Source organism: Ovis aries, chromosome 14 (genome assembly GCF_016772045.2).
Source record: "Ovis aries strain OAR_USU_Benz2616 breed Rambouillet chromosome 14, ARS-UI_Ramb_v3.0, whole genome shotgun sequence".
NCBI classification, from domain to species: Eukaryota; Metazoa; Chordata; class Mammalia; order Artiodactyla; family Bovidae; genus Ovis; species Ovis aries.
In genome coordinates, this window is record NC_056067.1 from 62,819,486 (window position 1) to 62,844,672 (window position 25,187).

General features: G+C 56.3%; 3 protein-coding genes across 3 annotated transcripts in view; 2 read left to right on the forward strand and 1 right to left on the reverse strand.

Moving 5' to 3' along the window:
- The window catches only part of ZNF628 (zinc finger protein 628), a 66,489-nt gene that overhangs the window by 11,709 nt on the left and 29,593 nt on the right, over nt 1-25,187 (reverse strand). The gene's annotated exons all lie outside the window — the stretch shown is intronic.
- C14H19orf85 (chromosome 14 C19orf85 homolog) lies at nt 9,858-18,566 on the forward strand. The gene is made up of 2 exons (XM_042232463.2): nt 9,858-10,092; nt 15,633-18,566. Exons 1-2 carry the CDS (start codon nt 9,920-9,922, stop codon nt 16,078-16,080), a joined length of 621 nt encoding a protein of 206 aa, XP_042088397.1. The 5' UTR covers nt 9,858-9,919; the 3' UTR covers nt 16,081-18,566.
- On the forward strand, nt 18,843-25,178 carry ISOC2 (isochorismatase domain containing 2). Its single transcript, XM_027978778.2, has 6 exons — nt 18,843-18,909; nt 22,160-22,297; nt 22,454-22,663; nt 22,926-22,996; nt 23,137-23,254; nt 24,776-25,178. Exons 2-6 carry the CDS (start codon nt 22,163-22,165, stop codon nt 24,854-24,856), a joined length of 615 nt encoding a protein of 204 aa, XP_027834579.1. The 5' UTR covers nt 18,843-18,909; nt 22,160-22,162; the 3' UTR covers nt 24,857-25,178.

Genomic DNA, 25,187 nt, shown 5'->3' on the forward strand with positions numbered 1-25,187 from the left:
TTGGTTCCCAACCAGGGGCTGAACGCCAGGGACAGAACTTGCACCACCTGCAGTGAAAGCATGGAGTCTTAACCACTGGGCCTCCAGGGAAGTCCCCCAAGGCATTCTTCTTTCTGGCTGAGGACACCCCGCCTCAGTGCTTTACAGGGGGAGGAACCCCCTCCAAAGAGATCAGGGGTCCCGTCCAGCCCCAGTGCCTCGAGCCCCCCGCCTGGCCAGTCGGGACAGTATTCCCAGGGGGACAGGGCTGAGGGAGGCCTGCAGTCTTTGAAGGTGGCCAGGACCTGGGGAGCACAGGGATCACTCCTGCCCCAAAGGCCCTGCGTGCGGCGGGGGTGTCCCTCACTCCTGTGACCCGTTCTCAGCACGGGCAATCAGGGGTCCTCATCAGCTGACTTTGAGTTAATCTACGGGAAACGTGAGAGTTCATGAGTAACCTTGATTGGACCATAGGCTGCCCGGCAGTTAAACGTGATTTCTGGATGTGTCTGTGAGGGTGTTTCTGGAAGAGTTTGCATCTGGATCAGTAGACTGAGCGGTGCTGGGGGCCCTGCCCTGTGTGGGTGGATGCCATCTGATCCACTGAGGGCCCGAACAGAACAAAAAGGTGGAAGGAGGTGGACTTCACCGTCTGCCTGACGATCTGAGCTGCCTGACAACCCTGCTCTCTGCCTGCACTCGCCATTCCTGGTTCTCGTGTCTTCAGACCCAGGCTCTGGTGAGCTCTCTGGTTCTCATGCCTTTGGACGACACCACGGCTTTCCTGATATGCCGATGACACCACCCCTATGGCAGAAAGTGAAGAGAAACTAAAGAGCCTCTTGATGAAGGTGAAAGAGGAGAGCGAAAAAGCTGGCTTAAAATTCAACATTCAAAAAACTAAGATCATGACATCCAGTCCCATCACTTCATGGCAAATAGGTGGGGAAACAACGGAAACAGTGACAGACTTTATTTTCTTGGGCTCCAAAATCACTGCAGACGGTCACTGCAGCAGTTAAATGAAAAGATGCTCTTTGGAAGAAAAGACCAACCTAGCCAGCATATGAAAAAGCAGAGAGACATCACTTTGCTGACAAACATCCATATACTCAAAGCTATGGTTTTTCCAGTAGTCATATGAGAGTTGGACCATAAAGAAGGCTGAGTTCCAAAGAATGGATGCTTTCAAACTGGTGTTGGAGAAGACTCTTGAGAGTCCCTTGGACTGCAAGGAGATCAAACCCGTCAATCCTAAAGGAAATAAACCTTGAATATTCATTGGAAGGACTGATGCTGAAGCTGCAGCTCCAATACTTTGGCCACCTGATGCAAAGAACTGACTCATGTGAAAAGACCCGGATGCTGGGGAAGATCGAGGGCAGGAGGAGAAGAGGGTGACAGAGGATGAGATGGTTGGATGGCACCACCGACTCAATGGACATGAGTTTGAGCCAACTCTGGGAGATAATGAAGGACGGGGAAGCCTGGCATGCTGCAGACCATGGGGTTGCAAAGAGTCAGGCATGACTGAGCAACTGAACGACAGCAATAGGGACACTACTCATATTGGGGCTTCCCTCATAGCTCACTTGGTAAATCATCTGCCTGCAATGCAGGAGACCTGGGTTTGATTCCTGGGTCGGGAAGATCCCCTGGAGGAGGAAATGGCAACCCACTCCAGTATTCCTGCCTGGAGAATCCCATGGACAGAGGAGCCTGGTGGGCACAGTCCATGCGATCGCAAGAGTCGGACACGGCTTAGCGACTAAACCACCGCCACCACCACTCATTGGACTACAGCCCACTCAACTGACCTCCTTTTCATTTAATTACCACTGTAAAGACCTTATCTGTGAACATAGTCACCTTCTGAGGTTGGGCGGCTGGGACTTCAACACACGAGTTCAGGAAGACATAATTGAACCCATCCCTCTTCTCAGAAGAGGAGATATGAAGCAAACGTGACGGTGCCGGCGCCTCTGGGTTATGGGCTGAGGACGCCAGGAACCTCTCATCTGTAAATGTTTACAACAAATGCTGTGGGGAACAGGGAGTTCCCCGGCTGTCCAGCGGCTGAGACTCCAGCTCCCAATGCTGGGGGCTGGGGTTCAACCCCTAGGCAGGGAACTAGATCCCACAGGCCGTAAGAGCTTGCATGCCGCAACTAAGACCTGGCACAGATAAATAAATAAATATTTTAAAAAGAAAATATTATGGGGACAAAGTCCCTCTTGGACTGGGTTGAGGGAGGCAGCCTATGACAGGGGCGGGGTGGGGGAGGGGGCGGAGGCAGGGAGGGAGAAGCCTTGTCTAGGCTCCTGAGAGGGTAACAGGCAGGAAGGCCAGGGGTCTCCAAATGGAGGAAATACCTGCAAGTGTCAGACATTTTTATCTCTCTTAAGCAGCAAGAGGAAACAAGCTAGGGATACTTTTTCCTTCTCTATACAAATTTAAAAGGAGGTTTCTCTTAAAATTCTGTGTTGCCATTCTGGTTTCACTTGAAGTTAACCATTGCCTTTTTCTTATGGAAATGTTTATCTTAAGCTATGCTAATGTACTATGCATTTACCCCAAACTCTGTCTTCAAGTCAGTTCTGCCTTTTGGGCTCAGAACCTACTTGATAAACCAGTATGTTATACTCCGATATTGTTCCTATGTAAATGAAATTATTTGTATGGTGATCTGCCCTTCTTCAAGATTCAAGTTAATCCTTTTATGGCCCAAGATGAACCATTTGGAGCCAAGATTATCCCAAAATACATCTTATGGGCGAGGGGTCTGGTGCCATTCTAAGTTTTGAGACATTCCTCTCTTTCATTAACAGACTGCTGGTGACTATATAACATCCAGCTGAAGACTAGCAGGGGGCACTCTTTCTGCCCCCTTCTGATGCCTATGTCAGAAGCTTTCTCTATCTCCTTTATACTTTAATAAAACTTTGTTACAGGAAAGCTCTGAGCGATCAAGCCTCGTCTCTGGCCCCGGATTCAACAACAACCTTTCACTCCCATCGGGGTCCTGAAACGCCCTCCCCACACCAGAGAGGGATGTAGGGGCAGGGTCAGCGAGGCCAGCAAAGGGGGTTTGGGGCAGGGCCCTGAGCCCCGGGAACTACCTCTGTCCCAAACCTTCCATGGCTCCCATCACGCTTGCACTCATAACCCAACTCCTGCCTAGCCTACAAAGCCCCACGTGTCTGGCCCCTGACCACTTCTCTGACTTCATTTCCTCACATCGCTCTCTCTCTCTCTCCCTCTCCCTCCCTCCCTTCAAGCTTACTCCTGCCTCAGGGCCTTTGCACCCGCTGTGCCCTGTACCTGGGAAGCTCCTGGTTGCCACCCCTTACATTAGCCTTGCCAGACAATTATCACCTTCTCAGAGAGGGTTTCTCCACCTGAAGCATCGCCCCTGCCTGCGACTTCCTGTCCAGCCTCTGCATCCTCATGGCACCTCTGGAACTGTAATTTCCAGTTTACAGCCGGCTCCCTCCCAGACTCCTGCAGGGACAGACTGTGCTTGTCTTGTTCACCACTGCATCCTGAGTCCCTGCACACAGCAGGTGCTGCATAAATGCTTGCTGCGTGACTCCATGCACCCTCTACCACCAGTTCCGAGAGCTGGGCTAGGAGAAAGGAGTCTGTGAGTACGTTCTCATAGCTGCAAGGGAAGGTCCTCAGATGAAGCCGACCCCCAGCTGCAGGGACTTTCATCAGGGAAGGAGACAGCGGGGCTTCCCCGGTGGTTCAGAGGTAAAGGACCCACCTGACAACGCAGGAGATTCGGGTTTGATCCCTCATCCCGGAAGATTCCCGCATCCCGCTCACGCACCACAGCCGTTGAGCCCAAGCTCTAGAGTTGGGGAGCCACAACTACTGGAACCCTCACGCCGCAAAGCCCCGACTCTGCAAGACAAGCCGGCGCGACGAGAGGCCAGAGCACTGCACTAGAGAAGGCCTACGCAGCGATGAAGACCCAGCACGGCCCAAAATAAACGCACTGAAAATTACTGTTAGGAAAGGACGGACGCGGGGGACTTCCCTTGGTGGTCTCGTGGCTAAGACTGCGCTCCCAATGCAGGGTGCCTGGGTCCCGGTCGGGGAACTAGACCCCACACGTCGCAGCTGGAAGATCCCTCATGTGCAACTAAGGCCTGGTGCAGCCAAATAAATAAATATTTTTAAAGACTTTTTTTGCCTTTTTTTTTTTTTTTTTTAAAAGGACGGAGACAGGAGAAGGAAAGTGGCTCAAAAGTGCAAGCCACGTCCCTCCCTCGGGGTGTCCCAAGGCCGGCCTCAGACGTTGGCGCCCCCTGGTGGGCCAGCCAGGCGACACCCTGCAGGCCGGTGGTCCTCCCACGGGGACGGAGTGGTCAGCAGTTGTTGCCTGTGACCCTTGATAGCTTGGATGTGAGTCCACTCCTGGAGCTGGGATGACAAAAGGTCATGCCAGCCACGCAGGGGCAGCCCCTTGCCTGTCCTGGGGCCTGAGCTCTGACCTCTAACCCTGCAGAGACCTGGAGGTCCACTCCCCCCAGCACTCCGCTGCCCAGGCATCCTGGACTTTCCCCTCTGGTCCTGAGAGCAACAGGTCAGGAAACCTTCCAGGCCTACCTAGCTAGGACACCACATGCCTGTCTAGGACACGTGCACACACACACACAGTCGGCCCAGATCAAGACGGAGACACATTTGAAGTCTGAGTGATGCTCTGGAGATGGTGACAAGGTGGTAACAGAGACAGTGAGACAAGCCAGAAGCACAGAGTCGGGGGCGTCATCAGAGACACCGCAAAGAAGAGAGATGTGCAGACCCAGGGCGGGGCAGGAGAGCTGGGCACAGAGGAGAGAGCAGGGGTGACACAGAGCCAGCCCTGGAGTCAGGGGGACTCACACACGGATGGTGAAAGGGCCAGGGTGCAGCACAGGAGGCCCGTGATGCCCCCAGGCGGACCCAACGCCCAGGGCCCCACGCTGCATCTACGCTGCCCTGTCCCCGACTGTGGCGTGGCACACGGGTGGCACTGGGGGTGGGAGGGACAGCTCTTAGGACACTGGAGCTGTGGCTCGCGTGGGTGATACAGGGCATCTGGTCCACCCTCTGCTACTGGCCGCACTGGCTGCAGCTCACAACACGCTGCCAGGGGGACCGGACCTCCGGCAACGTTGCTGGCTGCCTGCTACTGGCACGGGTCGCCTGCCCCATGCAGGCCGCCACACTCAGTGGCCGCTGCTACCATGCTGCAGCTGGCCTGGTGCCCTCTCTGAGCCCTGTGCCCGGCCGGGCTTTGGCCACTGCCCACTGGGCTGCCACCTGGGGCACGGCTGGATGGTGAACATGCCCGGGAAGCAAAGGCCTGGATTTGGGCATTGTTGTTTAGTCACTAAGTCGTGTCCAGCTCTTTGTGACCGCGTGGACTGTAGCCCGCCAGGCTCCTCTGTCCGGTCCATGCGGTTTCCAGATTCAAGTTCAAACCCCATCTTTGCCACTTAGTCGCTGTGGGAGCTTGCGGGATTTCTCCCTGGGCCACCTTCTCATCCCCATCTTAACAGTGAGGTAACAGAATGTGACAGTTGGACCCTAAAGAAGGCTGAGTGCCAAAGAGTCGATGCTTTGCAACTGAGGTGCTGGAGAAGACTCTTGAGAATCCCTTGGACTGCCAGGAGATCAAACCAGTCAACCCTAAAGGAAGTTCAGTTCAGTTCAGTCGCTCAGTCGTGTTTGACTCTTTGTGACCCCATGAATCACAGCACGCCAGGCCTCCCTGTCCATCAACAACTCCCGGAGTTCACTCAGACTCATGTCCATCGAGTCGGTGATGCCATCCAGCCATCTCACCTGGGTCGTCCCCTTCTCCTCCTGCCCCCAATCCCTTCCAGCATCAGAGTCTTTTCCAGTGAGTCAACTCTTCGCATGACATGTCCAAAGTACTGGAGCTTCAGCTTTAGCATCATTCCTTCCAAAGAAATCCCAGGGCTGATCTCCTTCAGAATGGACTGGTTGGATCTCCTTGCAGTCCAAGGGACTCTCAAGAGTCTTCTCCAACAACACAGTTCAAAAGCATCAATCCTTCGGCGCTCAGCCTTCTTCACAGTCCAACTCTCACATCCATACATGACCACAGGAAAACCATAGCCTTGACTAGATAGATCTTAGTCAGCAAAGTAATGTCTCTGCTCTTGAATATACTATCTAGGTTGGTCATAACTTTCCTTCCAAGGAGTAAGCGTCTTTTAATTTCATGGCTGCAGTCACCATCTGCAGTGATTTTGGAGCCCCCCAAAATAAAGTCTGACACTGTTTCTACTGTTTCCCCATCTATTTCCCATGAAGTGATGGGACCAGATGCCATGATCTTCCTTTTCTGAATGTTGACCTTTAAGCCAACTTTTTCACTCTCCTCTTTCACTTTCATCAAGAGGCTTTTAGCTCCTCTTCACTTTCTGCCATAACGGTGGTATCATCTGCATATCTGAGGTTATTGATATTTCTCCCGGCAATCTTGATTCCAGCGTGTGTTTCCTCCAGTCCAGAGTTTCTCATGATGTACTCTGCATAGAAGTTAAATAAGCAGGGTGACAGTATACAGCCTTGACGTACTCCTTTTCCTATTTGGAACCAGTCTGTTGTTCCATGTCCAGTTCTAACTGTTGCTTCCTGACCTGCATACAGATTTCTCAAGAGGCGGGTTAGGTGATCTGGTATTCCCATCTCTTTCAGAATTATTGTGATCCATACAGTCAAAGGCTTTGGCATAGTCAATAAAGCAGAAATAGATGTTTTTCTGGAACTCTCTTGCTTTTTCCATGATCTGGTGGATGTTGGCAATTTGGTCTCTGGTTCCTTTGCCTTTTCTAAATCCAGCTTGAACATCAGGGAGTTCACGGTTCACGTATTGCTGAAGCCTGGCTTGGAGAATTTTGAGCATTACTTTCTAGCATGTGAGATGAATGCAATCGTGCAGTAGTTTGAGCATTCTTTGGCATTGCCTTTCTTTGGGATTGGAATGAAAACTGACCTTTCCAATCCTGTGGCCACTGCTGAGTTTTCCAAATTTGCTGGCATATTGAGTGCAGCAGTTTCACAGCATCATCTTTCAGGATTTGAAACAGCTCAACTGGAATGCCATCACCTCCACTAGCTTTGTTCGTACTGATGCTTTCAAAGGCCCACTTGACTTCACATTCCAAGATGTCTGGCTCTAGATTAGTGATCACATCATCGTGATTATCTGGGTCATGAAGATCTTTTTTGTACAGTTCTTCCGTGTATTCTTGCCACCTCTTCTTAATATCTTCTGCTTCTGTTAGGTCCAGACCATTTCTGTCCTTTATTGAGCCCATCTTTGCATGAAATGTTCCCTTGGTATCTCTAATTTTCTTGAAGAGATCTCTAGTCTTTCCCATTCTGTTGTTTTCCTCTATTTCTTTGCATTGATTGCTGAAGAAGGCTTTCTTATCTCTTCTTGCTATTCTTTGGAACTCTGCATTCAGATGCTTATATCTTTCCTTTCCTCCTCTGCTTTTCTCCTCTCTTCTTTTCACAGCTATTTGTAAGGCCTCCCCAGACTGCCATTTTGCTTTTTTGCATTTCTTTTCCATGGGGATGGTCTTGATCCCTGTCTCCTGTACAATGTCACAAACCTCAGTCCATAGTTCATCAGGCAGAAATCAACCCTGAATATTCCCTGGAAGGACTGATGCTGAAGCTGAAGTTCCAATACTTTATGCTATGTCCCATCTGATAGCTCTCATTTCAAAAGGATGGCTTGCTAAGCATTCCCAAGAGGCTCCATTCTCTTACTACCAGGACCTGGGTTCAATCTCTGGTCTACGAACTAAGACCCCTGAAGCCTCTCTGCCAAAAAAAAAAAAAAAAAAAGGTGGACGGGGAGTGGGGGGAGACTCCTGTAATGTATCTTCTCTTCTTGAGCCGTGTTATAGTCGTTTATAATTTGTTGCTGATAATATTACCTGGGAATCGTTCAGGGGGAAATTTATAATGGATGGACTTAAAAATAACATATTTTAGTACTTAACGACTGAGAGCTTTTTAAAAGATTTATTTATGTTCGGCTGTGCCGGGTCTTGGTTGCCTCCTCCGCTGGCGGCGAGCGGAGCTGCTCTGCAGCTACGGCGCGCTAGCTTCTCACTGCAGCGGCTTCCCTCAGGGCAGCGCCGGGCGCTGGGCGTGCGGCCCCATAGTTGCTGCACGCGGCCTCAGTCTTCGCGGCTGCCGGGCTCCAGAGCGCAGGCTCAGTAGTTGCGGTGCGCTGGCCCAGTTGCTCGGCGGCCTGTGGGATCTTCCCGGAGGAGGGATCAAACCTGCATCCCCTGCGTTGGCCGGCAGCCTCCTCACCGCTGAGTCATAAAGGACGCCCTATGAGAGCTTCCAGAAAGTTCTTCGTTTCCCTCCTGAGAGCTTTTTCCCGACATGCGCTAAATCCCAGCTCAGCTGCAGTGGCTTTGGGTGCGCGTGTGCCCTGACCTCCGTTTCTCCTTCAGGAAACAGCGACACTCATGCCTTCCTGTGCCTGCCTGGGGGCAGGGGGCCTCGCCAAGGGGCAGCGTGTCAGGCGCTGGGGACCCCGGGGGCTCCTCCTCACCGTGCTGTGTCCGTCTGTCTCCCTGCCTGGATGCCGGAGCACGCCCGGCGCCCCGCCTCCGCGCCGGGCAGCCCCCGGCTCGGCCTGGGCTGCAACCACTGACCCAGTTGCCGTGGCCTCCAGGGAGAGCCCGGAAGGAGCCATCAGGGGCGGGGTCAGAAGGAGACGTCGGAGGAGGAGGACTCACTTAGGAAGGAGCCATGAGCCAAGCACTCCGGGCGACCTCAAGACGCCGGGCAAGGCAGGAGCAGACCCTCCAGAAGCAATGCCCTGACCTCAGCTCAGGGGACCCAGCGCGATCCTGACCCAGAACTGCAGGGGAAGCCAGTGCATGGTGTGAAGCCGCCAGCTTTGTGGCCACGTGTTGGGGCGTCCACGGGGCTCATGTACCTCCCAACACAGACTCCCACCGGTCTTCTCAAACGCGGAGAGGCCCCTCCCACACCAGCAAGGCCCCAGGGCCAGCCCCCCAGCCCCTCAGTGAAATGCCTGGGGGGAAACCAGGCCGGTCCCATCTGGCTGGCATCCCCTCAGGTTATCCCCCCCATAACCTGAGCAGCCAGGCCCAGCCTGCAGGCGGTCCCCGCCTCTCTCCCCTGCTCACTCGGAAGCTGAGGTGGGAAAGTCTGGGTTTGGGAGTCAGCCCGCCCCCTACATGCCAGCCCCCTGCAGCTGTTAGGCCGTGGGCAGAGCAGGCCTCCCTGAGCCCTGGAGCAGAGGGGCAGGAAGGCTTGGGGAAGAGGTGTGGTGGGGGCTGGGCAGATGTGGGGTGTCTGCCCCACAGCTGGAGGTGCTCAGCACACTCCCGGGGGCACTGCCCACTCCTTCTGGGCACTGGGCACCCAAGCCTCCCTGCACCCCCTCCCCTAGGCTGCAATTACGGGTCCTCCAGGCTAATCGCCGAGGTTGACTCACTCCTGGCTCCGCTTCCCTAATGAGGCCTTTGTCCCCTTAATTGGCCATCTCCAGGCGCTTTTCTCTGACCCCCCCACCTTCGATGCCTGTCCCAGATCCCAGGCCCAACTATGTGCTAATTGGGCCTTTGGGGGGGACACACAGAACGACCCCTCCCCTCCCTGTCCCCTGGCCGGCCTATATCAGACCCCCACCTATGGGCTCCTCACACCTCAGGGCCGAGGTGAGGGCACAGGACGGTTCCGATTCCCCGGGCCCTGCTCCGCCAACCGAGGTCCCCCCTCCCTGTAGGTCCCCCATCCCCGTCTCTCTTCCCGTGCCTGTCCCTGGCCAGCCCCAGCTGCTCCCCGCCCCTCGCAGATTTGCGGGGGTGGCTGCTCTCTGATCAGCATTGTGGGGAGCCGCTCCGTCACGCTAGCCATGCACCCCGGGGCTCCCACAGGCCCTGGAGTCTCCGAGGCAGGCCCCCGGGAGCTGTGCGCCTTTGTGAGCGGGGCGGCTGCCCACGTGCTACGTGCCCTGCACCCGCGGCGGGCCAGGCCCCCCAAAAGGAGGCCCAACCACAGGCGGTTCCTACACAACCAGATCTGCAGGTGAGGGGGGCAGGGTGGGAGGGGACTGGGAGGGGCTGGGGTGGGACTCAGGCCCAGACAGCACAAAGCGGGGGGGGGGGGGGGGGACCCCGGGGCCAGATGCCCCCAACATGCATCTACAGAGTGCCGACTGTGTGCCCGGCCCCAGAGACCCATCCGTAGGAAGCAAAGTTCTCTGCCTCGGGAGTTCCCTGGCGGTCCAGTGGTTAAGCCTCTGTGCTTCCACTCAGGAGGCGTGGGTTCAATCCCTGGTCCGGGAACCAAGACTCTGCATGCCACGGGCATAGCCAGAAAAACTCTCTGCTTCGTGGAGTTTGTGTTCCAGTGGGGAGGCAGCTGATAAGGGACTGTCAAAATAAAGAAGCGGGGCCTTCCCCAGCGGTCCAGGGGTTAAGCCTTTGCCTTCCAGGGCAAGGGGTGCAGGTTCAGCCCCTGGGCAGGGAATTAAGAGCCCACATAGCATAAAAGTGAAAGTGTTAGTCACCCAGTCGCGTCCCACTCTGTGCAGCCCTGTGGACTGTAGCCCGCCAGGCTCCTCTGTCCATGGGATTCTCCAAGCAAGAGTACTGCAGTGGGTAGCCTTTCCCTTCTCCAGGGGATCTTCCCGACCCAGGGAGCAAACCCGGGTCTCCCGCATTGCAGGTGGGTTCTTTACTGTCTGACTCACCAGGGAGGCCCAAGATCCCACATACCTTGTGGCCAAAAAAAAAAACCCCAAAACATAAAACAGAAGCAATATTTAGCAAACTCAATAAAGACTTGAAAAAAAATAAAGAAGTGACTGACACCATAGGAGGCCACAACATGGCAGGATGGTGAGTGAAAGGACCCAGACCCGGAGGGCCCCCTGCTGCGCGAGTCCATTCCTGTGAAACATCCAGAAGGGGCATGGCCACCGAGCAGGAAGCAGGTTGGTGGGTGCCAGGGGCTGGGGGCAGGCTGGGGCGCCATGCCTACCAGGCGCCAGGTCTTCTGGGATGTGATGGAAAGTTCTGGAACTAACGAGAGGGGGTGTTTGCACGACATCATGAGTGTACTGAAGGCCACTGAATTGCACGCTTTAAAATGGTTCCTTTTAAGCGCTGTGAATTTTACCTCTGTTTTTACAAACGATACGGCATGTTCGAAAGTGGTGAGTGCTGCCGAGGGCATGCTGGGGGCAAGCTGGCATTTTAGGAAAGGTGTCTAGGAGGGCCTCCCTGGGGAGGGGAGGGAGTAGCCCTTCGGAGATGAAGAGGGCAGCTCTGGAAGGGGGCGCACTGCAAAGGCCCAGAGGCGCCAGGGAGCAAGCCTGGGGAGGCTGGAGCAGAGTGAGGGGAGGGACTCAGGTTCAAGACAGAGAAGGGACTGATCCGGGGACCTCGTGGGCCTCTGAGGGTTTTGGGCTCTGGGCGGGGACGTGGTGGGGTCTGAAAGGACCCTCAGGCTGTCGATCGGGGGTGCAGGTGGCTAGGGATGGTGGTGGCTCAGACGATGGAGGCGGGGTCCGACTCCGGGGCGGTTTGAAGGCAGCGCCTTCCTAACCCACACACCATGCACACTCGGCCTCTGTCGTGCTCCAGCACCCTCTCCTGTGGCTCCCGTGGCCCTCAGCACAGAGGCTCTGCCCTGCCAGACCCTGTTCCCCTGCAGCTGCAGCTCCCCACCTGGCTCTGCACCAGCCTCTTGCGGGGGCCACGCCTTGCCCTGTCTCCGGGCACGTGGATGGAGACCTCTGCTCCTCTGGGTCTCTGCCCAGTCTGTCCACGCCCGCACACCCACCTGGCCCTGTGCTCGCCCCTCACCCTACGGCAGTGACCATTTTTTGAGGCTGCTGTGTGCCAGGTACACTGTCCTAAGGCCCTGACATACGCTAGGTCGCTTAACACTCCCACAAACCTGCACGGTAGGTTCTGCCTTTTCCCCGTGTTACTGGCGAGGGAGCTTAGAGAGATGCGATGACTGGTCCAAGGCTACACAGCTAGAGAGGCGAGACGGCTGTAGGCAGTCTGAGTCATGCTGTGGACCACTCTGCAGTCCTGCCTGGATACAGCGTCTCAGGGACTGGGTAGTGAGGGTGAGGGTGGTGATGAGGGTGAGGGTGGTGATGAGGGTGAGGGTGGTGATGAGGGTGAGGGTGGTGATGGTGGTGATGATGAAGGTGACAGTAAGGATGATGGGAGTGACTGTGAAGATGGCGACGGTGGTGATGGTGAGGGTGGTGAGGATGGTGATGGTGGTGAGGATGGTGATGGTGGTGAGGATGGTGATGGTGGTGAGGATGGTGATGGTGGTGAGGGTGGTGATGGTGGCAATGGTGATGGTGCTGAGGCTGAGGTGATGGTAAGGATGAGGGTGGTGGCGATGGGAGCTAAAACCTATCGGGCACTTCCCATGTGCCTGGCACTGTTCTGCTGCTGCTGCTAAGTCGATTCAGTCATGTCCGACTCTGTGGAACCCCATAGACGGCAGCCCACCAGGCTCCCCCGTCCCTGGGACTCTCCAGGCAAGAACACTGGAGTGGGTTGCCATTTCCTGCTCCAATGCATGAAAGCGAAAAGTGAAAGTGAGGTTGCTCAGTTGTGTCTGATCTTAGCGACCCCGTGGCTGCAGCCCACCAGGCTCCCCTGTCCCGGGGTTTTCCCGGCAAGAGCACTGGAGTGGCTGCCATCGCCTTCTCCGTGGCACTGTTCTAAGCGCTTTCGTTTTAGCCCCCGATGCCCCTTACAGTGAGCATAAGCTCAGGAGTCGCTGACAGCAGCCCCGGGAGGCGGGTGCTCTCACAGTCCTCCCTTTTCAGATGAGGAAACTGAGGCACAGAGCAGGAAAGTGACTTGCCCAAGCTCCTGATTTTCTGGAAGTGGATGGCTGCGGGGACTCACCCCAGGAGATCCTGGACCACACGTGAATGAGTGGGAGCCGCCCAGCCTAACCGCTTCTCCCCTGCCGCAAGCGGCCTTCCTCCAGGGAGCCCAGGATGGAAGACCCACCTGCCCCCAAACACGGTCCCGCCCCATGTTCCAGAGCCAGCCTCCTCACCAACTGCTCAAGGACCCCTCCCCACCTTCAGCCCGCCCCCAGCCTGGACCCCGTGGCGATGCCGTTGCTGGGCACCCCCCGCAGCTCCCTGCCTGTCCTCCCCGCCCCCCAGGGCCAGCTTCCACAGCACAGACGTCCCCACCCCCACGGCGTCTCTGCTCCAGGCTCCCCGAGGCCCGGGCCGCCCACGGTGAGCACATCCCCCTGGGCACGCAGGCGCGGCCCGGCAAGATCCAGGGCAGGGGCGAGCTCCGCTGTGTCTCCCCACCCACGCTCTCCTCTCTCTGGGTCCCCTCAGGCCCCGCTCCCCCCGGGTCCCCCTCCACCCACGCTAGAGATTGTTTAACTCCGTGTGAAAATTTTCAAACTTGCAGAAAGGTCGAAAGACGGTTGTCTGACGCAGCAGTTCTTTTATTGAAACTTTAATTGATTATTTATCCGACAGCTCTGGGTCTCAGTTGCGCCCCGCGGCACGGAGTGCAGGGAGTCTAGCTCCCCAACCAGGGATCGAACCCAGGGCCCCGGTTTTGGAAGCATGGTGTCTTAGCCACTCGACCACCGGGGAAGTCCCATCAGATATATTCTCTAAAATTAATTAATTAACTTTTATTTATCTTCGCGGCTGTGTGGGTTTCTCTAGTTGTGGCGAGCAGGGCTCCTCTCTAGGTGTGCGCGTGGGTTTCTCGTTGAGGTGGCTTCTCTCCTTGGGGAGCACGGACTTCCGCACAGGCTCCAGTTGTGCTGCTCTGGCTTACTTTTTCCAGGGCATGTGGGGGTCTTCCCTGATCAGTGACCCAGCAGGCTGTCTTAGTCACTGGACTACCAGGGAAGTTTCAACGGATACATTTTTAAATAAACCTTTCCCTGCAGGTTTAACAATACCAAAAAAAAAAAAAAAAAGCATGAATCATCTGCGCGGAGCTTAATGAATTTTTTTTCCCAAAGGGGACCCGCTGATAAAATCAACATTCAGATCCAAGAACAGGGCATTTCTTGCCCCCAGAGATCCTGGTGGGATCTCCTTCCCATGAGTCGCCATGCTGACATCTCTCCCTGTTAATCGAGTTAGCCTGGTTTTGAACTTTATTTCTATGGTGTCACGCACTGACTGGGAGAAGGCAATGGCAACCGACTTCAGTACTCTTGCCTGGAAAATCCCATGGACAGAGGAACCTGGTAGGCTGGAGTCCATGGAGTTGCAAAGAGTTGGACACGACTGAGCGACTTCACTTTCACTTTTCACTTTCATGCGTTGGAGAAGGAAATGGCAACCCACTCCAGTGTTCTTGCCTGGAGAATCCCAGGGACAGGGGAGCCTGGCGGGCTGCCGTCTGTGGGGTCGCACAGAGTCGGACATGACTGAAGTGACTTAGCAGCAGCAGCAGCAGCAGCAGCACGCACGGACTAACTCTCATTGCTTTTGTTCAACACCATGTTTTTCCATTCATCTGCTGGAACAGCCACGATCAAACATGACAGACCGGGCCGGGCACTGAGGACAACCTCACGATTCTGGAGCCTCAGGCCCCAGACCAAGGTGCTGGCGGAGAGAGGCCTCTTCCTCGGCTTCTCGGCTTCTCCTGTGGTCCTTCCTCGGTGTGTCCGAATCTCCTCCTTCCGGGTTAGGAACCACCCTGATGACGTCATTTTGACTTAATCACCTCTCTAAAGACTCCATCTCCAAATGCAGTCCTGTTTTGAGGCCCTGGGGCTTCCCTGATGGCTCAGTGGTAAAGAATCTGCCTGCAATGCAGGAGACCTGGATTCAATCCCTGGGTTGGGAAGATTCCCTGGAGAAGGAAATGGCAAACCCACTCCAGTATTCTTGCCTGGAGAATTCCATGGACAGAGCAGCCTGGTGGGCTACAGCCCATGGGGTCCCAAACAGTCAGACATGACTGACGACGAGCCTGCAGCTACTGAAGCCCGTGCACCCTAGAGCCCGTGCTCTAAAACCAGAGAAGCCACCACGATGAGCCGCCCGCACACCCCGGCTAGAGGAGCCCCTGTGCGCCCCAAGGAGGGAAAGCCCTCACAGCGACAGACCCAGCACGGGCAAACAGAAACAAACATTTTCAAGTGCGCACAGTGTTGGACGGCACGTGCTGCCCTGCGCAATGCGCAAGCGCCACAGCTGTTCATAGCTTCCCTATGGATGGGGGTTGAAAGTGAAACAAAGGGTCAGTTGATCAGTCCTGTCCGACTCTGCAACCCCACAGACAGTAGCCGGCCGGAGTGGGTTGCCATTTCCTTCTCCAGGGAAATCTTCCCCACCCGGGGATCGAACCTGTGTCTCCTACATTGCAGGCATTTTCTTTACCATCTGAGCCACCAGGAAAGCCCATGGATGGGGTTAGAGACATTGAACTGTGGGACTCAAGGAAACGGACCCAGGGCAGAGACAGTAGCTTAAAGACAAATGGGAAGGGAGAGAAGAGACACGTCACTCCGTCACTCCGGGGATGGCAGACGGGAGGGGATTTCTTCGCGGTCACCCCTGTAACGCCCGGCTCTTTCTGCAGGCAGTTTGCCAAGATCGAAGCTGCCACCCAGCGCCTGGCCGTGTCCATCCTGTCTCAGGAGGCGCCTCCCCAAAGACCGCTGCCCCAGAGGCCGCCCCCACCACCTCCCTCCCCCTTCCTGGGAGTGGCCTGTGCCGTGGCGCCCACCGAGGCACTGCATGCTGGCCCCAGCCTGAGTCTCGCTGCCCTGGACGCCTCCACCCTCGACCTCTTTGAGGACATTGCGCTCCCCCCGGCGTGTCCTTCAGCCCCATCTGACCTGTCCCTCTGTGTGCCGGGCCAGCCGGCCCTGAGGCAGGACACACGGCTCTACGACCCCCTGCTCCCTCCCCCGAGTTCCCTGGGGGGAGGGGAGGAGCTCTTGGCTTCTGAGGGGGGCAGGTGGGAGGTGTCTTGTGCCTGCCCTTCTCAGGGTACCCCTGCAGGCTGGGGGACCTACTTCCCGTGACATCCAATCACAACCCAGCCCAGGCTCCCAGAGGGACCAGAGCCCCCGCCATGACAGCTCCTCAGCTGCCTGCCGGGCAGTCTCCTGTCCCATCCACGACCTTCCTGGCAACCTCTGGCCACGGGAATCAAGCCCAGACTCCCGCCTCGGCCTCAAGGGTCGTCTCCCAGGTCCAGGGCCCCCAGTTCAGCCTCTGGGATGGGGGAGGGGGTGCTCTCTCCCTCCCTCACCTTCTCCCTTCTTTCTGCTCAGCCCCACCTCCTCGGTGACTGTCCCCCTCGGCTCCCTCTCACCCTGGCTCAGCTCTGTCTAGTGTCTGGTCTCGTCTTGTTTATTCCCAAACATCTGCGGAGCGCCTACTGCATACCAGGCCCAGATCTGGGTGTGAGGACTCAGCAGTGAATAAAACAGACATCTCTGCCCTCGTGGAGCTGACATGGCAGGGTGGGGGGTAAAGTTGGGAGCACTGAAAATAAATGAGTACATCCATACTTTTTTTTTTTTTTTAAAGGCAAGATAAATTTCCAATTTCAGATTGGTATTAGTGCTGGGAAGAAAATATTGATCAGATAGCAACCCGACTGGGGGACTCCTTCATACAGGGTGGTCAGGGAAGGCCTTCAATGACAAGGAGCTGGTACTGTGAAAAGTCTGGGGTTTCAAGCAGAGGGACCAGCTGGTGCAAAGGCCCTACGGTGGGACGTTGAGGGCCAGCCTGGCTGGAGCGGAGTGAGCCGGAGGAGAGTGTAAGACGGACGGGTGTGCAGTTGAGGGGCTGAAAAGGCAGACAGTGAATTGGGAGTTCAGTTCAGTTCAGTTCAGTCGTTCAGTCATGTCCGATTCTTTGCGACACCGTGAACCACAGCACTCCAGGCCTCCCTGTCCATCACCTACCTACTCCCAGAGTCCACCCAAACCCATGTCCATTGTGTCAGTGATATCATCCAACCATCTCATCCTCTGTTCTCCCCCTACCCTCAATCCCTCCCAGCATTAGGGTCTTTTCAAATGAGTCAGCTCTCCGCATCAGGTGGCCAAAGTACTGGAGTTTCAGTTTCAACACCAGTCCCTCCAGTGAACACCCAGGACTGATCTCCTTTAGGATGGACTGGTTGGATCTCCTTGCAGTCCAAGGGACTCTCAAGAGTCTTCTCTAACACCACAGTTCAAAAGCATCAATTCTTTGGTGCTCAGCTTTCTTTTTAGTCCAACTCTCACATCCATACATGACTACTGGAAAAACCATAGCCTTGACTAGACAGACCTTTGTTGGCAAAGTAACGTCCCTGCTTTTTAATATGCTGTCTAGGTTGGTCATAACTTTCCTTCCAAGGAGCAAACGTCTTTTAATTTCATGGCTGCAATCACCATCCGCAGTGATTTTGGAGTCCAAAAAAAATAAAGTTGGCCACTGTTTCCACTGTTTCCCTGTCTATTTGACATGATGTGATGGGACTGGTTGCCATGATCTTAGTTTTCTGAATGTTGAGCTTTAAGCCAACTTTTTCACTCTCCTCTTTCACTTTCATCAAGAGGCTTTTTAGCTCCTCTTCACTTTCTGCCATAAGGGTGGTGTCATCTGCATATCTGAGGTTATTGATATTTCTCCCAGCAATCTTGATTCCAGCTTGTGCTTCTTCCAGTCCAGCGTTTATCATGATGTACTCTGCATATAAGTTAAATAAGCAGGGTGACAATATACAGCCTTGACGTACTCCTTTTCCTCTTTGGAACCAGTCTGTTGTTCCATGTCCAGTTCTAACTGTTGCTTCCTGACCTGCATACAGATTTCTCAAGAGGCAGGTTAGGTGGTCTGGTATTCCCATCTCTTTCAGAATTTTCCACAGTTTATTGTGATCCACACAGTCACAGGCTTTGGCATAGTCAATGAAGCAAAAATAGATGTTTTTCTGGAACTCTCTTGCTTTTTCCATGATCTGGCGGATGTTGGCAATTTGATCTCTGGTTCCTCTGCCTTTTCTAAAACCAGCTTGAACATCAGGGAGTTCACGGTTCACGTATTGCTGAAGCCTGGCTTGGAGAATTTTGAGCATGACTTGACTAGCATGTGAGATGAGTGCAATTGTGCAGTAGTTTGAGCATTCTTTGGCATTGCCTTTCTTTGGGATTGGAATGAAAACTGACCTTTTCCAGTCCTGTGGCCACTGCTGAGTTTTCCAAATTTGCTGGCATATTGAGTGCAGCACTTTCACAGCATCATCTTTCAGGATTTGAAACAGTTCAACTGGAATGCTATCACCTCCACTAGCTTTGTTCGTACTGATGCTTTCAAAGGCCCACTTGACTTCACATTCCAAGATGTAATCCGTGGGTCTAAATTTCTGTCTCTAGCTAGAAGGGCCAGATTCGGACCCAAGGTCTGCCCCTGCGCCGCGCATCTCGCGCCCTTCGCCGCTGTCGTTCAAACTTGACAGTCGGTCTGATCGCGACCCACCAACCTCTGGGGCTGCAGTCCCGACTTCTCTGTACTTGGCTCACCGCTCCGCCTTTAGACACGCCACGCACGCCTTTCGCGACTCTCCATTGGCCCGACCCTCTGCCTTTCTCCCAGGCGGGCCAATCACGCCCTCAAGACGGACAGCCTGGCCCACGGCCCCCCTCCCCGAGGCGGGTGGGAAGAAGCGGCGTTCTCGGATTGGCTATCAACGGAGCGGAGCAGAGCTAGGCGAGTGCCTATTGGGCGGATCGGCTCGGGAGGCGGGACGTGGAGGGCGCGGGGTGGGGCTCCGTGTCCAGAAGGTGAGAAACGTTGACCCGGCCTGCGGACCCTACCCGAGGAGTCGAGCTGCGCGAGTCCGGCGGCAGCGGGTGAGTGACTGCAGGCCTCACCTGCGGAGGGCAGGCCCGGCTTCCTCCGGAGCCTTCCGAGTAAGGCCCCGCCGGCGCTGTGGGGGCACCGACCTCCCCGCCTGCCGCTGGGGGGACCAAGGCTCCGCGGGGCCATCCGGAGCCGAGGGGACGCGGCCGGGGCAGGACTCCTGCCCGCGCCCGACGCTAGTGGCTGGCCAGGGCCGATTCCACCTTCCGCGCCGAGTGTCCGCATCACCCTTGCGCGGCGGCTGTTTCCCCAAGAAGGAAACCGGCTCAGACGGAGCGTGAAACTTGAGGGTCACACAGCCAGCGAGGCTGAGTGCGGACGCACTGCCCCCGGGTCACCTGGGGGATCTCAACAGACCGATTCGCCCCGCAGGTGGCCCCCCATCGCGGGCCGCTCCTCCGCCCGGCCTCGGGCTTCCTCTGCCCTGAGCTGCGTTCTGGATCCTCAACACTCCCCTAGAGCACCCCCAAACTCTGTCTCCAGCCAGGCCCCGCCCCAACGTGTTTCATCTCCTCTGCCTCAGTCTGGTGGGCTCTTCAAGGGAATTAGCCCACCCTCTTGACGACTGGAAACCAGGCCCGCCTGCCCCCTCTTCTCCGTCCCCGCTGCCTGGACTGGACCCTGCCCTCCCGGCCTCCACCTCCAGTCCAGCCCCACAGGCGGCCAGCGAGGCCTCCCTGTTTTCTATTTTCAAAACTTTCTTGTGGAAGTTTATTACACGTGTCGGGAAGAGTACAAATCACAGATACACAGCTCACGCATCTTCACAAAGAGTATGTGAACAGCATACAAACGCAGAAACCAAACACCCCCGATGCAAAGTCCCAGCCCCTCCTTCATCACTGCTGCCCAAGGACAATCATTATAATGACTTTAATGCCACCGATGGGTTTGGCTGGTTTCTGGCCTTATGTAAACGTTTTACTGTATTGTATTCACTGTATTGTATTTACCTGACTGGAGAACCTGTTTACACACTGTCAAAAATTCGAGAGCAATGGAGTCGTACACACAGTGGTCAAACATCCTTCACACTGTGCCCCTCAGAGACCAGTCCGTGCAAAGAAAGCCTGTTCTTACGTGCTCGCCAGAGAGCAAATACGGATTGCAGCTGTATGTAGGCTTTTCTTTTTTCCTTCTTGCATTTTGGCACAAATGGGAGCACTGTTTACACACTATGTTTGTCGCGTCTGTCCCCCCTGTCACTCCCCTCCTTAACATCTCTCAGACACTTCTCCACATTGTTACTTAGATCTTCCTTGTGGTTACCAGTGCCCTAACCATGGATGTTTAGATTTATCTCTGTTCTTTTGCTCAGGGAGGGGTCTATAGTGAATAACCTTGTCCCATAATGAATAACGGGTCATTTCACAGGCATGTCTGCAGGCATGCACGTAGGCTAAACACTTAGCATGAGTTCCCTGGGTCACAGGGTTTGTGAATCTGTAATTTTGAGAACTGTGGGCACATGGTTCTCCCTAGGGGGTGCTTGCTGCAGTTTATACTCCTACCATCCCAAAGGGGAGCTCCTGCAGGCGCCCCTCACAGACGGACATTCCAGCACCCTGCCTGCTCCTGACCCTGTCCCTCCGTCTCTTGGAGAGTTACCACCCAGAACCGGAGTGAGGAGAGCGCTCCAGGTGGAGGCAGCTGCCTGGGCAAAGGCCCTGAAGGGGGATGTGGTAGTCCAGCGCCTTGTGGGGGGACGGTACCTCTTAGTGTTGAAGACAGAGAAAAGCCCTGAGGCCTGGGGGAGAGCTAAGATGGGGTAACAGGGTCACCTGTGTGTTTTCAAAAAGATTGCTCTCTCTCTCTCTCCACTTCCTCTGGGAGAACTCTGCCAAGACAGAGTAGCTTCCCCAGAAAGCCTCACCCTGGCCACAGCTGTAATTAATTACACAATGAAGTAACACAGTGTGGTTTCATTTTTGAGGGAATTTCCCTTCCATTTGTATTTCGAGACAAAATTCCCATAGCATAAAATTCACCATTTTAGCCATCCACTAGGTTTTAAACTTTAGATGTTCCATGTAGGAAACATTTCCAGTGGGAGATGTGCTCAGTTTAAAGAGTAGCCAAAAACACCTGTGGGACTCCCGACACTGAAACTTGCCCTGAGCAAGGGTCAGCTGGCTTGCCCTCCGCTGGGTGCACTGGGTCTGCAGGGCCTTTGCTTCCTAAATAAATTAACAAATAAGCGAGTGACATGCAGAGATGGGGGGAGCTGCAGACGCAAGCCAGGACTCCCCGTTTGTGCATCAGTTCCAGGAACCAGAGACAAGTCTCTGGTAACATGGGCTGGGACCGTGAGACTCGGGGTGCCCGGGGCCCTGATGGGGAGAGGGGGCAGTCACCCCTCTAGTCCCCGCAGCACCTCGGCCTTCATGGACCCCTGCCCTGGACCTCAGTGTCCTCCCCTTTAAAAGGGCTGCTGGCCAGGTGACTCTACCAGTGCCCGCCTTAATTTTTACATTGCTTTCTTTCTTTTTAATGGTGGGAGGGGCTTCCCGTGGAGGCCCGTGGGGGCGGGGAGTGGTTAAGACTGTGCTTCTGATGCTGAGGGCACGGGTGCCATTCTTGGTTGGGGAACAGTTGCCACACAGTCAGAAATTAAACAAAATAAAAATAATTAAAATAAAATTGTGGCAAAATATCCATAACCTAAGCCTTCCCATCCCGACCATTTTAAAGCGTATAGTTAGGAGGCATTCGGGGTGTTGCTAATGTCGTGCGCCCAGCACTGCTCTCTGGTCCCAAAGCACTTCCATCCCCAGACGGGAACTCCGGGCCCCTCTGCAGGCTCTCCTCCGCCCGCTCCGTCTCGGTGGACAGTCCCTGTAAAGGGACTCCTGCGCGGTGCTCTGTGACGGCAGCATCACGGCGAGGGGCGTCCACGCTCCTTTCCTTTTTGTGGCCGAATACTCCACGCCGCGGGTACCCCAGCCTTTCTTTCTAAGACCCCGAGGCGGCGGGGTTCAGCTAGTGAGTCTCAGGAGTGGGCAAACTGTATTCAGAGAGGCAGTCAGACCTGAGGGATCACAGGCCGTGGGGGGCGGTGGGAGGTGGGGGGGGGGCGGTGCAGCTTTGCCTCGGGCTGGCCGTGCGTTCAGAGCCTCAGTCTCCCCCGGGGCGGCAGGAGGGTCACAGGGGGAGTCTAGGGGGTGAGTGTGTGGACCCCGGACATGCAGAGAAGCCCCCTCTGAGCCTAACCGCACTCCCTGGGCCCTCTGCCCATCCCAGGACATGGCAGCTGCGAGGCCCGCGTTGGGCCGCGTCCTCCCCGGATCTTCCATGCTCTTCCTGTGCGACATGCAGGAGAAGTTCCGCCACGTCGTGTACTTCCGCCAGATCGTCTCCGTGGCTGCGCGCATGCTCAAGGTACAGCCCTGCTCCCTCAGACCCGGGGGTCCAGCCCCCACACCTCCTCCCTCAGACCCGGGGGTCCAGCCCTCCAGCTCCTCGTCCCTCAGACCAGGAGTCCAGGCCCCAGCCCCTCTTTGGGCTCAGACCTGTGCTCCTGTGCCCCCACGCCAGGTGGCCCGGCTGCTGAATGTCCCGACAGTGCTGACTGAGCAGTACCCCCAGGGCCTGGGCCCCACGGTGCCCGAGCTGGGCGCCCAGGGCCTGCAGCCGCACTCCAAGACCTGCTTCAGCATGGTGCCCGTGGTGCAGCAGGAGCTGGACGCGCGGCCCCAGCTGCGCTCCGTGCTCCTGTGTGGCTTGGAGACACAAGCCTGCATCTTGGTGAGACCCCCACTGACCCTTAGGACCTCCTCTCCACCTGAGACCTCCCCAACCTGAAAACCCAGAACCCTGGACGCTCTCCTTCCTGACCCGTGGCTCCCCTCCTGACCTGGGATCTTCACCTCCACTCAGGACCCCTGGGCTTTCCTCTTGCTGAGGATCCCGCTATAATCCCCACCCCTCCTGCCCTGATCCGCCCTCAGCTCCACCCTGGCCCCCGTCATTCCTGGCTGGGGTGGTCCTGACCTCTCTCCACCCCCAGCAAACGGCCCTGGACCTCCTGGATCGCGGGCTGCAGGTCCACGTGGTGGTGGACGCCTGTACCTCCCGGAGGTGAGCTCTTCTCAGGGGTGAGGTGCGTGTGGGTTGGGTTTGGGGCACCCAGGGAGAACCCGGGGGTGGATCCTTGCTGAATTCACCGGCTGTCTGGGCCTGCGGTGCGGACCGAGACACCCTCTCCCTCACCCCCTCAGCCAGGTGGACCGGCTGGTGGCGTTGTCGCGGATGCGCCAGAGCGGCGCCTTCCTCTCCACCAGCGAGGGGCTCATTTTGCAGCTCATGGGCGATGCTGCCCACCCTCAGTTCAAGGAGGTACTGGATCCCCCCACACCCGACCTCCCCCTTCTCCCACTCAAACAGCAAATGCCTTTCTAGCGCCCACGGTACAGTGGCAGAATACATCCCGGAACATAGCAAGCTGCCGCCCCCAGGGGACACTGCAGGTCAACGCTGCCGTACATCCCGAAGCAGAGAAGCTGACTGGCCCTGAGGGCTGTAGAGACAGAGAAAGCAGGGCAGGGCCGGGTGTGCCAGGACGGGTTGCTGAGGGCAGTCCAGAGGCTTCCTGGAAGAAGGGGACTTTAGAGCAAGGTGGAGATGGAAGGGAGCCACGGGGACCCTGTCGACGGCTCCCCCCGGCCCTTCCCCAGCACCCCTCCTCCTCCTCCAGTCTGGATTCAGGTCCAGCCTCCACAGCCACCACTCAAGTGGCCTTCCCACTACCCAGGTCTGACTGGGTTGCCACGGCTTCGCACCTTGGCCCTTAGGGTAACGGAATATGCTAATATCCCAGTCCTCTGAGATCTGCCCCTTCTCCTGTAGATCAGGTCTGTTGAGCATTTACTGAGCACCTACTGTGTGCCAGCCAGTGTGGCAGGTCCAGGGGCAATCGCAGAAAAAGACAATCTGTATTCAGTTTCACATGGCAGCCAGGAGCTGGGGAGGCTATCTGTGGGGTGTGTGAGATGAGATGGGGGCCGGCAGCACAGAGGCCCCCGGGGTGGCCTTAAAGTGAAGACCTGGAGTGGGGGCGGTGAGCAACCAGTCATCCGAAACGCATTCTTGGCAGAGTGGACAGCTAGGGCAGAAGCCTGAACGTGGGACTAAGCTTGACTTATTCAAGGAACCACAGCAGGGCTCCGTGAGCTCAGGGTGGAGGAGGAGGGTGGTGGTGGGGGGGGCAGGGAGGAGCCAGAGCAGAGTCTTCCCAAAGGTTCTGGTGCGGTTGCACCTGGGAGCTGGACACTGTCAGATCTGTGTGTGGTGCTGGGTGGCTAATGGACATGGGGTAGGAAGGAGGGAAACGAGGGTGGAGGCAGCATGGTTACAGGCCTGGCTCACTTTTATTTTGTAATTTCTGTAGGTTAGCATGAGAGGACTTGCTGGTGGGTGCAGTGCATGAAAAGGCAGCCCAGAGAGGCTCCAGGTTGAGCACGGCCGCTCAGGCTGTGCACTGATGGGGGAGGGGGCGGAAGGTCAAATGACCACCAGCATCTGAGAGGCAGTTGCATAAGTGCCTCCAGAATTGAGGCGCAAGGCGTGGGCTGGACCTGAGAGTTGAGAGGGGAGATTACTTAAGAAGCAGGTGTACACAGGAAGCCCCAGGACAGTCAGTCACCCTCAGTGGTCGAAGCCGGCAAGGTGGGCCCAGGCGACAGATAATCAGGCACGACCCCTGGTAGCTGTGGTGAAAGGGAGACCACCAGCAGACGTCTTGAGGGGAGGGGCGGTGAGTTTGGCCAGTTACTGCCCGGGGGTTGGGGGGGGGGCGGTTGGCGAGGGAGGTGAAAATGGATCTGTTGTGGAAACGGGAACCCCTGACTCCCCCTACAGATCCAGAAGCTCATCAAGGAGCCCAGCCCCGACAGCGGGCTGCTGGGCCTTTTCCAAGACCAGAACCCCCTCTTCCGCTGACCTCGCCACCCTGCGCTGAGCGGAGACACCCTCTTCTGTCCTCGGGACTCTGGCAGGCGCGCCTTCTCCCCCCGTCGCCGGGTCCCGAGAGTGGTGCAGTCCACAGGGAGAACCGCCCCCTCGGGAGGGCGGTGGGTGCCGCCTTCCCATTGGGCCGCAGCTCCCGGAAATGCAAATGAAGCTCCCAGAGCTGGGCGAGGGTTGGTCGAGCCGGGCTGGAGGCGGGGCTCGGCCCCGGGCCACTCCAAGGGGCGGCGAGGGGGGAGGGCGTCACAGTCTGTGTGGGACCCGCTCGCGGAGAATAAACACTGATGTGACTGTGGGCCGAACC